The following is a 12,864-nucleotide window of genomic DNA, read 5'->3' as shown; positions in this document are numbered from 1 at the left end:
CAAACATTGCCTGAGTTTATTACTTTCTGTTTGAAAAGCAGTGCTTTGGTAGATCTCCCTCAGGGTGGCCTGAAGTAAGATCATAAAGCTCATAAAAAACTGTCTCCTGCCAAATAACAATCACAGAAGGGTGAAAAGCTCTTCTCCACAAACGGCTTCCAGACCACAGGCAGGATGTATAACCAGGGGCTTGAGTCCCCAGATCCTGATAAAATCACTCCCAGAATTACTCCTTCCAATGACGTTCAAGACTCATCACTCTCTGTCCTTAGGCTACTATCCTCCTCTTCTTTCCTATTTCTTTAATGAATATTTATAAACATCTTCCTCCAATTATAGGAGTAGTAATAATAGATATATCTATTCATTATTTGAACATTATATATACTTTATATGTTTTACTTTTTCAACTACATTATAAGCATTTACTACATGGCATTAAATATTCTGTAAATATATTAATTTTCACGACTCAAACATTATATCTTTGTGAACAAATTCAATCATTTGATTAATAATCTGCATGAGTACTTCGGTTATTTACATTTTTAAATTTCCAAATTATGCTTTCACTAATCACCTGCCGATTTATACGATTTTTTTTTACATATCCCAAACTACTGGTTCTACCTTCCAGAAAGGTTCTACCAATGAACACACCCACTACTGGCACATGAGAAGGCCAGTTTCAGTGCAACCTTGCCAACATGGAATAGTACCATTTTTTAAAAAATAGTGGGCAGATTTGGTAGGCCCAAACCAAACAAGCCTATGGTATTCCTGGCCCCAATGGGTGCATCCATGTGTTCAAGACCGACCCAAGCTGCTCAAGCCCATCCCAGCATGGTGCACCCTCCAGTTCCTCAGGCTTCCAGGCTGAGCTCATGTCACATTTCTCCTTTGTCTCTTCCCAGGGCTGAGTTAGTTCCTGGTGGCTCTGTGCTCCAGTACCTGTCCGAACACCAGCATGAGCACCTGTCTGGTTACCTGTGTTTCTCCAGCTAGGCCAAGGGGGCTCTTTGAGGATAGGGATCATTTTTGAAACTCACTTTGGATTTGTCCCAGCATCTGTTATGATGCCCAGAACACAATTTCTAGGAATGTGGTCTATGGGTCTCCCGTATTAGAACCACCTGGAAAGCTTGCTTAACACAGCCCCCAGGCCCAGTTCTGGACCCACAGAGTCCAAGGGTGATGTGTGTGCCAGGAAGCTCCCATCTGCCAATCTATGCAGGAGGTCCTGATGCTCACAAAAGCCTAAGGACACAGAGCCCAGAGCTGAGTAAGAATTGATAAGCAGCCACTACATGGAAAATCCCCAGGTTGGGGCTCCAGCGGCTTCCTCCTCAGAGGCTACAGAGCAGAGTACAGCCTGCAGTGGGACAGGACAGGGGCTGGGAGGGGGACACAAGAATTTCCCCTTCCAAAAGCAGACCGGGGAGGGCCAGGGCTGGGGTGGGGCATCCGGATCGAGCTCTGGAAGAGAGATAGCAGGGTTTCCTGAGTTGATAGAAACTGGAAGAAGAGAGCCAGGGGAGCAGTTGGCAGCACAGGACGTATAAGCAGAACCCCTGACCGGGGGAGACACCAGGAGACCTGGGTCCCAGCTTTCCTATGAGCCTTTCAGGAAGTCCCTTGCCTGCTCTGGTCCTCAGTTTCTGTATCTGCCAGGCGTCAGGGTTGGAACAGTTCTTCCAAACTCCAGGGCAGCCCTTCCACTATGAAGGCTGGAAATAGGGTGCTTTTATCTTGGTAACACACACAGTTCTGGGGCCCAGCTCCTTGTTGTCAAGCAGACCAGAGCCCTGCTTTGGGTTCAACCTGAAGCCAACCCGATTTGCAGCAGGATGTGGCTGCCAAATACAGGTACAAAGTCAGGGTCGAGGGTATCCCCGGTGGCCCAGCGGTTTAGTGCTGCCTTTGGCCCAGGGCGTGATCCTGGGGCCCCGGGATCGTGTCCCACATCGGGCTCCCTGCATGGAGCCTGCTTCTCCCTCTGCCTGTGTCTCTGCCTCTCTCTGTGTGTGTGTCTCTCATAAATAAATAAAATCTTTAAAAAAAAAAAAAGTCAGGGTCGAGTGGGAGGACAGTGGCCAGAGCTGTGGAAAAGCCCGATGAGCTCAGATTGGGTCCAGTGAGACCCGTAGAAGACGCTTGCATTTTGAAAAGTAAATTGACAAATTGGAATACATCCAAAAGGAGTTGACAAGATGTGGAAGGAGGCACAAAACCAAATTATAGGAGGTACTGTTGACAACAGTTGGTCAGCGTCAAGAAGAGGCAAGAAAACCTGGCCGCTGTCTTCAAATCTCTGCAGGACTGTCACGAGGTAGAAGCTGCTAGTGTGTGGTCCACACATCCTTAGAGGGCAGGCTTGTGGCTAAGGACTAGAAGTTTCAAGAAGTTTCAGTTCAACATGAAGAAGAATTTCAGAACTGCCCCAGACAGAGATAAGCTGCCTTACTAGAGGTTGGGGGTGCAGTGGTGACAGTGAGTTCCCCATCACCAGGAGCATGCAAGAAGAGGTAAACTTCATTTCACAGGTGGGACTGAGTGATTACAGAGGACCTTGAACTCCAACAGTCTATAATTCTATAAAGTATCCTTGATGTTCAGCAAGTAAAGCCCTCAGGTAAACACAGAGTACAGGTGGTGTGGGAAAGCCACCAGCATTAACACAGTCTCGGGGGCTCTGTTGAGTATTATCCAGGTTGTAGTACTTTGGAGTAAATTTCCATAGTCCTGTACTAAAGCCTAGGGGGTAGAATCCTCAATTTCCCTCAAATTGTGAGCTGCACCAGGCATGGGTGAGTAAGGCAGGAGCAGCTCAGATGGAAGCCGCCCAGCTATTCCTTCCGCTGGGGCTCCTGCTAGGATGGAAGCCAAGAGCAGCCTTGAGGATGGCTCAGCCTTTCCAGAAGACACTTGGTCTCACCTTGCTTTAGGGACATCACTCCATGCTTTCCACGGGCCTTTGGGCTTTGTATAATTCTGACTGAGTGGTATCATTTACATCCTCATTATTTTTGCCTCCCTTAGAGAATTTAATAATCAAAGGACCCTTAAGAGTTACCCAGCTCCTTTCCTGTCGCCTGGCTTCCCTGGGCCACAGAGTCCTATTACACCCTTTCTGGCTGAGGAATGCTTCCTGGGACCCAGAAGGCAGGGTTGGCAGGGCCCCTGGAGACAGTTTATTCCATTCTTCATCTCCTATTTCCAGATGGAGAAACTGAGGCCCAGAGGTGGGGCAGACAATACTTGTCAGAGGCCACAAGGCCAGGGAGCAGAACGCTACTGAGAATCCAGATTCAAGGCGGAGCCTGGACGCCGTTCCTTCTCCTATATGCATACACCAGATTGATCTCAGCAGATGAAGTCTAGGGGACAGATGATTCTGGGTCTCACGGGACTCAGGTCACAGCCCTCTGCAGTATCAGAGCTGCTTTCCGGAGGCTGCGCTCAGCGTGGGCGGGGCCCCTCACCAGTAGTTTCAGAATCTTAACAACCAAGGCAGAGCCTATTGGCTGAGGGTAGAGACAGGAAGGAGGTGGGGGTGGAGGCCCAAAGGCCCCCCCCCCCTTCCAGAAAGGGGAGGAAAGGCAGGGCCTAAATGTTCAGGGCTGTTGAGAAATATTGGTGCTCACACCCAAATCACAGAGGCCCAGATGGACGATCACCATAAACACAGGTTTTCTCCCCTATCTCTAAGATGGGCAGAAGTGTTTTGCCAAAGTGATGCCTGAATTTGATTTCATTTTCACAGTGTCAGGGACACCGAAGATGTAGCTTGCCTCATTCATGCTACAGAGTGTGACGTCACCACCGCCCACCGCCTGCCTGGGGATAGAGTGGTTTGGCTACACAACCACCCCAAAGGCAGGAGGGCCAGCCTGGACCCCTCGGCTGTGCTGGGGGCACTGCCTATTCTCTGAACACCTGTGATGCCCCCAGAGCACCCAAGTCGGGGCTGGATGTGGTCTCTAGTGTTCCTATCTGATTGACTGACAAATGAGGCCTCAGAGGAGGACAGAACCACTTCCCTCTTGCGCAGACCATGGCAGACAGTGGGGAAGGCCTTGAGCACAGAGCCCAGCCTCGCTCACAGATGGAGGAGCTGAGGCCTACAGAAATGTTTCCCAGTGCACAATATTCCTTTTCTTTCTCCCCAGAGCCCATGCTTCCCTGTCCCCTAGCAGCTTCCCAGGGTGTCTACCAATTCTGGGGCACCTGGCAGGGCCTGGAGCTGGCAAAAGCACTCAGCACCATTTCTGGCATTTGGGTCAGCCTGAGACCCTGAAGGGGTGAGATAGAAAATGATGTCGGTGGCCGGGGCAGAGAAAGAGACATGCTGAGGGCACAGACAACATATCAGATATCCACCCATCTCCCCAACCCAATGGCAAGCAGCCGAGTTGGGAGGTGGTGGGATGGAGCGGGGTTTAGAGTCAAAATCCTGGCTTGCCACTTGCTTGCTGTGTGACCTTGGGAATGTACCCTACCCTCTCCGGGCTTCTGTTTCCTCTTCTGTATGGTATGGAGTTGGGTGATGGGATACATCAGAGTCCTTCTTAGTTTTGACATACTTTGGATGTAGAAGAAGGGGCAGAGTGAGGTCATTCGGACACCTCATCCTGTATCAGTCCTGGCACGCTCATTTGCTCCGGGCAGAGCAGGGCAGGCAATCTGACACACTCAGCTGTCAACCCCTGCACGAAGAGGGCTTCTCCAGAGGCCAAGAAAGAGGCACCCTTGCTCAGGAAGACCTGAGTGGGTGTCCTGCGCCCTTCATGTATACCCTCTGTCCTCGAGCAGCCCCTGTGGGAGGCAGTAATTGCCTGGAGCAGAGGGTGACAGGGAGCCCAGTAGCCACCCACCCCCAGGTTATATGCAGCACATATAGACACCCTGTAGCCCTGCAATTGCACTGCTAGCAGAGAGACACCCATTAGTGAGGACAACAGTACCTCCAGGGTGCTCAGGGCAGAGTCGTGTGTAATAGGGAAACACTGGGAACCAGCTTCATACCTGTCGTGGGGACTGGCTTGATACCCTAAGGTACCTCATACTACGCAAGGTCATAAGTTTAAAAAATGAAGCACATTTTACATACAACGTCGGAAAGACATTTGGTAAAATACCAAAATGCAAAATGAACTATTTCTATTATACAGAAAAGCACAACCTGATGACACTTGTCATATCTTGAGAAAGGACTAAGATCATTGTAGCCAAGGATGGGGAGCTTTAGTCTTACCTGAATTCTTAGAATTTTTTAAACAATGATGCATTCAAGTTTTACTCATGTGCAAAGAAATCAACAACAGGAAGAAATACGACTCTCGAAACCTAAAAGCAGCGAAGGCAGGTCATTATCCAGATGGAGAAGTGAAGGGGCAGGGAGAGGACCCCCTAGCTCAGATCCCCAGCAGGCTAGCGGAAGGGGCAGGAGTCAGACCACAGCTGACTCCCTGGGCAGTGCTTTCCTCCATGGATGCCACGACTGCTGGCCGAAAGCACCCGGGCCTTGGCCAAGCACCTCCTTGTTTGCCATGCTCCCTTCTCTTCTGGTGAACCCTGGGTCCAAACAGAGGCCTGGGGTTCCTGCTGCCCTCCCTCGACTGATGGTGGAGGTTGACAGTGGGGGTGGGAGTAATGAACCTGAAGATATATCCACAGTCCCCAGGGCTGCTGTAACAAACTACCACAAAGTTGGAGCCTTAAGACAAAAATGTATTCTCTCACAGTTCAGGAGGCTAGAAATCCAAAATCAAGGTGTCAGGAGAGTTGGTTCTTTCTGGAGGTCCTGGGGGAGAAGGTTTGACCCTTTTCTCCTTCTCTCCCGGATTCTGGGGCTTGCCAGCAATCCTTAGTGCTTCCTAGCTCATGTGTCTACATCCTTCCAGTCTCTACTTCTGTTATCTCTGGCTTTCTCACTGTCTACATTTTCCTGTTCTTATGAGGAAACAGTCATTGAGTGAAGGCCCACCCTATTCCAGTAGGACATTATCTTAACTGGATTCCATCTCCAAAAAAACCTATTTCAAATAAGGTCACATTCATAGGTTCTGTGTGTTCATGAGTTGTGTATGGTGGGGGCACTATTCACTCCAGTACAGGTAACTTTCCTAACGTCAGGGCTATTTCCTTAATCACTGGGCAGCTGGTAGGGTTGTGTGGAGCCGTGGAGAAGTGGCAAGGAGGTCTACAAGGTTCCTTGCACACCCAGTAAAAGAACACCACCACTGGGGGAGAGGGAGAAGCAGAAGTAGGTCAGGTTGTACATCACTTATCTGGAGGAAAGCACGGACGTAGGATGGATGTTTTATGTCTTATAAGGCATTTGGCCTAGATGTTCTGGAAGATTCAGGTTTGAAAATAAAGTGACAAGATAAACGATTTTTAGGGATTAAAATTCACCTGGCAAGAGAAGCAGGATGACTTGTCTTCAGGTAATGGACAGATTTAGATCTCCACATGCTAAAGATGGATGGATTTTCCTCTTGCTCCTACTCTCTGCCCACGTTGGACTCCTGGAACCTCCTCCTCCCCCACCTACAGGTCCAGCTCTCCCTGGTCATCCAGTAGGCCTCACAGTGCTCTGAGGGTGGAGGATACTGAGAGGACAAAGGTGGAAACCAATCAGGCCAACCATCATCAGGCTTTTCCTTTTATTTGGAGGGGTATCCCTACATTTTCCAAGTCTTTTTTTTTTTTTTTTTTTTGAACCTGAATGCTCACAAGTGTTACACTGAGACCCCTTAGAATCCCTGTTCCAGGCAGATTTACTAGCTGCTCCATGAACACTGAGAGGTTAGTTGGCAGTGCCCCCTCCCACCCCCAAACCCAGGACCATCATCAGCTTGACTTACATGGTAGCCCGCTTCTGGGCAATGAATCTGAGGTTTCATGTATTCTGCCTTGTTTACAACAAAAAAGACATGAAATCTGGGCCCCAAACTCAGCACCCAACGGAGGCAAAGATGGATGTCTTTAGGTGACTGGGTACATACCCTGCCCTTGGGGGACCTACATTAGCCATCTGGGAATTCAACTACAAAGGAAAAGAACAGAATTGAAAACATGTACATGTGCAGAAAATGTGTTGCCAAAGATTGTGTCTTTAAGGCAAGGATTATTAGAAATTTTTCTACCCAAGTACAGAGGTCTCTTTATAAAATAGAAATCTGGCTTTCAACCTCACAAGCTTTTCAGAATGCAATGCATGGAAGCCTGTATTGGCTCTAGCTGGGATGATTTTCTGGGGTGGGCAAAACCCCATCAGCTCAGAGGCTACATACACACCAACATCTCCATGATGCCTGGGGCAAGGGGCTCAGTGCCCAGGAAAGTCAGCTTCCTCTCACGTTCAATTGTCCCATCCTTGGCAAACCAAGCTAAAAGGTCAGGTTTGCCCAGTTCCTATTGACAAAGTGTCAGGAGCCTGGACTTTTCTATATTCCACTTACCCCAACACAACTATCTAGCCCCACCCCACCAACCCTCAAAACCCAGCCAAGATGCCAGCTCTCTAGGGAGGCCTTCCCTCAGCCCCTCCTCTCCCCTCTGAGCTCAGAGCCACCCCTCTCACCCATTAGGATGAAAACACAAAGATGCTCATGAATAATGAGGGTAGGAGTGGGGAATGTAAACAACCAAGTGTCCAAACTGGTTAAATAAGCCATGGAACATCCACAGAATATTAAGTGGCCATTAAAAATCATGTTTCCATGGACTATTTAACAAGAATGCCCCAGCAAAATATTAACTAGAATATAACCAATTTAAAATATATTGCCAATTGTGTAAAAAGTCACCCTCGTGGATATTATTTATATAGGAAAAATAGAAGGACACTGAAGTGTATGCAGAGGCTATGTCTTAAGGGTGATTTTTTAAACTTCTTTATATTTTTCCAAATTCTGAATTTTCTTTTTTAGGATTTTATTTATTTATTTGAGAGAGAGTGAAGGCAAGAGAGACAGTGAGTACAAGCTGTGGGAGAGGAAAGGCAGAGGGAGAAGCAGGCTCCCCACTGAGCAGGGAGCCTGATGCGGGACTCGATCCCAGGGCCCTGAGATCATGACCAGAGCCGATGGCAGACGCTTAACCAACTGAGCCACCCAGGCTCCCCCAGGTTCTGAAATTTTGCCTCAAACATTATAATAATCGGAATTAGATTTCTTAAGTGGAATCCTAAAATATTTACTAGTCCTAGGCTTGCATCTCCTCTTCTATTCTTGACAAAATGTCACCTGACCTCTGCTTGAACTTCTCCAGAGATGGGGAACTCGCTACCTCTTCCTCAGAACAGGTGGAATCTGGCTTCCTTTAGCTTCCCCTATGGGCCACAATTCTGCCTTCTGGAAAAACAGAAAACAAGGCTGCTCCCCAAGTCTCCTTGGCAACACTTCAATGGCCAGGCTCCAGGCTTCATGTCCCCAACCCCAAAAATCTTCCAGGGACATGAATGTCCCCCTATTTCCTACATCCCTGTTTGCTTTCCTTGGGTACAATCTAGGCAGTGATGTCCTTAAAGTCTCCTTATGACATTCTCCACATGACCTCTATTCTTGCCAGTCAGTGTGTCTCAGGGGCTCCGCTGCATGCATTCTTTCTCCTAATCTTGAGACAACCCTATGACCCAGGAGCTAATCTCACACCCATCTTACAGATTAGGAAACTGAGGCATGGAGGAGCCAAGTCCTTTCCACAGTCACTTAACCAATGTGCAATAGAGCCAGGACTGCGGCAGCACCTAGGCAGAGCCTGCTGTGCCCGGTGAGTAAATGAATGCATGAACCTTGCCCTGAAGCCCATGCCCTTAGCAGCCATGGTTGGTCTCAGAATTATGTACGCCCACGCGGGGCTCTTCCAGGCCATTCACTTCTGCATCCCTCCCCACCCCCCCTTTTCTCTCACCCGGCCTGCTACCTGGAGGTGCTCATGAAGGGCTCCTGCACGACAGACCCATTGAGAACCTGGTGCCCAAGGCCCAGTAGTGGGAGCCGTGCTGAGTTGGTTCTCTGCCACTCTGCTCTGGACTGTGGTGCCATGAGTCAGAGTCCTGGGGACCAGGGATTTCAGACATCATACCAGGCACACACACAGGGGCTTGACCATGAGGCACTAGGTGCCCTTCCCCACCCCTGCCCGGGGGGTGGGGGGCGGAAGCTACTGGGGATGGAAGGCCCCTCTGTACTCCCATGTTACTCTTACAGGCAAATTCGTGGAAAATGTTTCCCTGGCCTCTCCCCTCTCTGCCCATCCTCCTCCCAAGTCTTCCTGGGGACATGACCATATCACCCATGGTATCAGTCAAGATGGATTTAGGAAGGACCAGAAAGTGCAGATGGCTCCTCAGCATCCACCTGCCAGGGATCCCTGCTCAGCCATCATCAGGATTTCAACTCATCCCAATGAGGCAGTGACAGCCTCAGGTGGGGTGTCTTGGCTAAGGCCACCAGGCACAGTAGACTACAGAACTCAGCACACCCTCTAATCTTTGAACTTGGAAGGACTGAGAGGTCCCAACGGTCAAGCCTCTGTCCCCAGCCAGGGCAGTGCCCGCTGAAAGCTCTGGGCTCATTCCTTGCTGCTTGCCACCCCTGCTTTCCACAGTGAGCCCATCATGCTGCACTTTCTCTGGCTCAGTCTCAGCTCGGGCTCTTCTCTCTGCCTCCAAACCTTCAGTGCTCAGTCAAGGCATCCACACCCACCCCTCCCCACATCCAAGGAATCTTCCTGTATTTCTCAAGGCTGGGTGAGGTAGTGCTGTTGCTCCCCGGGGCTAACCCCGACCCTGATTGGCTGGCCTTCATCTGCTCACTCAAATATTTACGCAGCACCTACTCCATAGGAGGTGATGAGCACCAGCGGGGGTGCAGAAAACCAGGCTCCGCTGAATAGCTTTGCCACCAACTGGCTCTACGACTTTGGACACATCACTTCTCCCCGAACCTCCGTGTCCTCACCCATAGAGTGGCGAAGATTCGGCAGCTCAGCCTAACTTCTTGGGCTTTTGTAAGGCTCGCAGGATGTGAAAGCACTCTGTAAACTGCCACTCAGCGTGAGTCATTGTGACCATGACCTAACCCCTCTGTAGTGTGAGCTCATTTTTGTACATCCCATCCTTAGAGCCCTGGGTCTCCCTGAGGGAATGACAGCTGGTGGGGATGGCCTTGGGAGCTCAGGCCTTCCGGGGTTTGGCACCTGGATGAGAAGCTGGGCAGGAGCACAGCCTGGAGGGATGGAAACAGGCATGAACTTTAAGTGAACTGACTTATAAATCCTGCCACACAGGGGCAGGGGCCTGGCATTGCTGGGGCAGGGAAGATGTGCCAGACTGGCCTAAGGCAACAGAGTGAAGGCTTTTGGGCCAAAGGGCTCTGGAATCCATAAGAAGTCACTGGAAGCACAGAGTAGGGGAAGAGACAAAGAGCACTGGGCTAGGGGACTGGATGCCTGGGTTCTACTCTAAGCTACTCTATGACCTCGGTCAAGACTTCCCTTCTCCAGGCCTTACCCTCTGATCCATGCATCAGCCCAGGTGGTACCCAAGGTCCCTTCCCACTGAGATAGTCTGTGCAGGCTTTACTTGCCCTTCATGGTTTGGGGGTGGTAGGGGAGGGTCATCCAGTTCAGACTGTGACAAGGACAGACAGGGACAGCTGGTAAGGCTCTTGGAAGGGCAAGGCGGCAAGGGAACCCATGCCCGCTGTTAGAAGGGTCAGGCCTGGGACAGGGCCCCTCTTCTGGTCTCCTTCTGCCCCTGCCTAGATGGAATTCACTCTTGGCCCACTTTGCAGACTGAGACATTGACACAGGTACAGACTCTCAGACCCTTGGAAATCTTCCTGCTCATCTCCCTCCCTCTCCCCCTAGAGGGAGAAACTGAGGCCCAGAGAGTGATAAGGGCTTGCTCCAGTTCACCAAGCACGTCTACAGTGGAGCCAGGACTGATGTCCACCTATCGCCAGCTCCGTTTCGGGTCTCAAGCCAGGCTCAGCTTTATCTGCCCACAATCCCTATCTGCCAGCCCTCTGCTTCCACTGCTGTAGGTAAGCCTCAGTTTCCCTGCTGCAGTAAGGGATGACGTGAGGGATTCCCAGCCAGAGCTTGACGAGGTTTTCTGAACTAGGAATAAAGGAGGAGCAAGAAAAGCAGAGGAGGTATTGTACTTGGGGTGAAAACTCCTCTCTCAGAACGAGGCACACGGCATGGAAAGTTTGCCTTGGTCCCAGCAAAGCGGGAGAGAGAGAGAGAGAGAGATTCAAGTTTTATGAAAAATAACTACATTTTGTTGCAGTTTGGGGCTTCTCAGGGTCCCCAGGGAACTGCTCACCAAGTTCATGGGACCACCTATTCCCACCTGGCTGAAAAGCAGGCAGTAGTAGGAAGAAGGCTTAGAATTTGAGGGCCCTCCCTTTCCCCTCTGCGGCTCGGGTCCCCGAAGGAAGTCGTCCTTCGGCTCCAGGCTCTGACCTTCTGGGCTGCTCAGAACCCAGGGGCACCTGGTCCCACTGCCAGAAACCCGAGTAGAGTCTCCTGGGTCCTGACCCAGCTCCGAGGCCCCTCGGGGGGAGGGACAGGAAGGAAACGCAGGGCAGCAGCAGGCGGTGGATCTCCTCCCTCTTTGGCCCCTCCCAGCTACCCCCAGCACAGCCCACGTGCACCGGCTGGGGGCCCCCCAAGAGGCTCGCGACCCGCGCTTCTCCAACTTCAGTGTCTGTTGTCATCACCCGGACAGCTCGTTAGAAGGCGGGTCCTGTTTTAGCAGGTCCGGGGCGAAGCCCGAGAGTCTGCATTTCACACGGGTCCCGGGTGGGGCCGCTGCTGGGACCCCGAGGGCCACTCTGCGAGGCGCGGCCTCGGGACGCGGGAGGCGCGCGAGGCCCAGAGAGGTCGCGTCACCTGGCCGGGGCGGCCCAGCCAGCAGCCCCCGACCCAAGGGAGCCCGGCACCTGCCTCGGCCCGGGCGGTTCCGCGGCGGGGCGGCCGGCTCAGCGGCGCTCGCGGGGCCCAGGCGCCGTGCGGGTGCACTCGGCTGCCCCGCGCGGCTCAGCCCGGCCGGCTCTGCCCGCCTTCCCCCGCGCCCGCCCCGCCGTCCTCCGCCCGGCGCCCCGGGAGGCTCGCAGGGCGGGCGGCGCCCACGGGCCCGCGGCGGAGCGGCTCCGCGCCCCCTCCCTCCCGGGGCAAACTTCGCCGCCCCGGCCCTTTACCTTTCTGGGGGCTCCGCAGCAGCTCAGCCGGCTGTGCCCGCCGCCCATCCTCCTCCGGGGCTCCGGCCGCCGCCGCCCAGCTCCGGGCGCCCCCCGCCCCGAGGACCGCGCGCCCGCCCGCCGGGGCTGCCGGCGAGACCCTGAAACTGAACCTGGAAGCGCAGACTTGAGCCGGCGCTGGGGCGGCCGCGCGCCGTAAATACCCGAAGAGCAGGGCCTCGGGGGTTCGCGGCGCCGCCGCCCCCGGCAGGTGACCCGACTCTGCGAAAGGCAACCACCTCGGGCCGGGCACAGAAGGTCCCTACGAACCACGGATGCTTTTCCGGGCCCTGGGCAGAGAAAAGGTCAGGAAGAAAAAAAAAAAAATTAAAACAATTACTTAGAAAACACACAGCTACCGTTTCTTGAGAGCTGTGTCTGTGCCGGCTACTTTGCACGTATTACTACCCCCCCTCCAGCCCCCCAATCTCCTTGCAACAAAGGTATTATTCCTCCCACTTTACAGGTTAGGGAAGGGAGGCTCAGAGACATCATTTGCCGAAGCTCACTAGCTAGGGAGTAGCCGAGCCCAAATAAATTCTAGTTCTAATTGGTGACCCTAAGCTTTGAACCACTTCCCTACAAATACATAATGATACTTAGTTTA

General features: G+C 52.1%; 1 protein-coding gene across 1 annotated transcript in view; it reads right to left on the bottom strand.

The window, feature by feature from the left end:
* The window catches only part of CCDC69 (coiled-coil domain containing 69), a 36,968-nt gene extending 24,425 nt beyond the window's left edge, over positions 1-12,543 (bottom strand). The window contains exon 1 of the mRNA XM_077895836.1: positions 12,219-12,543. Coding sequence (XP_077751962.1) covers positions 12,219-12,266 — 48 coding nt within the window. The 5' untranslated portion in view covers positions 12,267-12,543. The remainder of the gene's footprint in view (positions 1-12,218) is intronic.
* Between the last annotated feature and the right edge of the window lie 321 nt (positions 12,544-12,864).

This window comes from Canis aureus, chromosome 4 (assembly GCF_053574225.1).
Source record: "Canis aureus isolate CA01 chromosome 4, VMU_Caureus_v.1.0, whole genome shotgun sequence".
Lineage (NCBI taxonomy): Eukaryota > Metazoa > Chordata > Mammalia > Carnivora > Canidae > Canis > Canis aureus.
The sequence above is the reverse complement of the archived record's forward strand: the minus strand, read 5'-3'. Positions and strand labels throughout refer to the sequence as shown.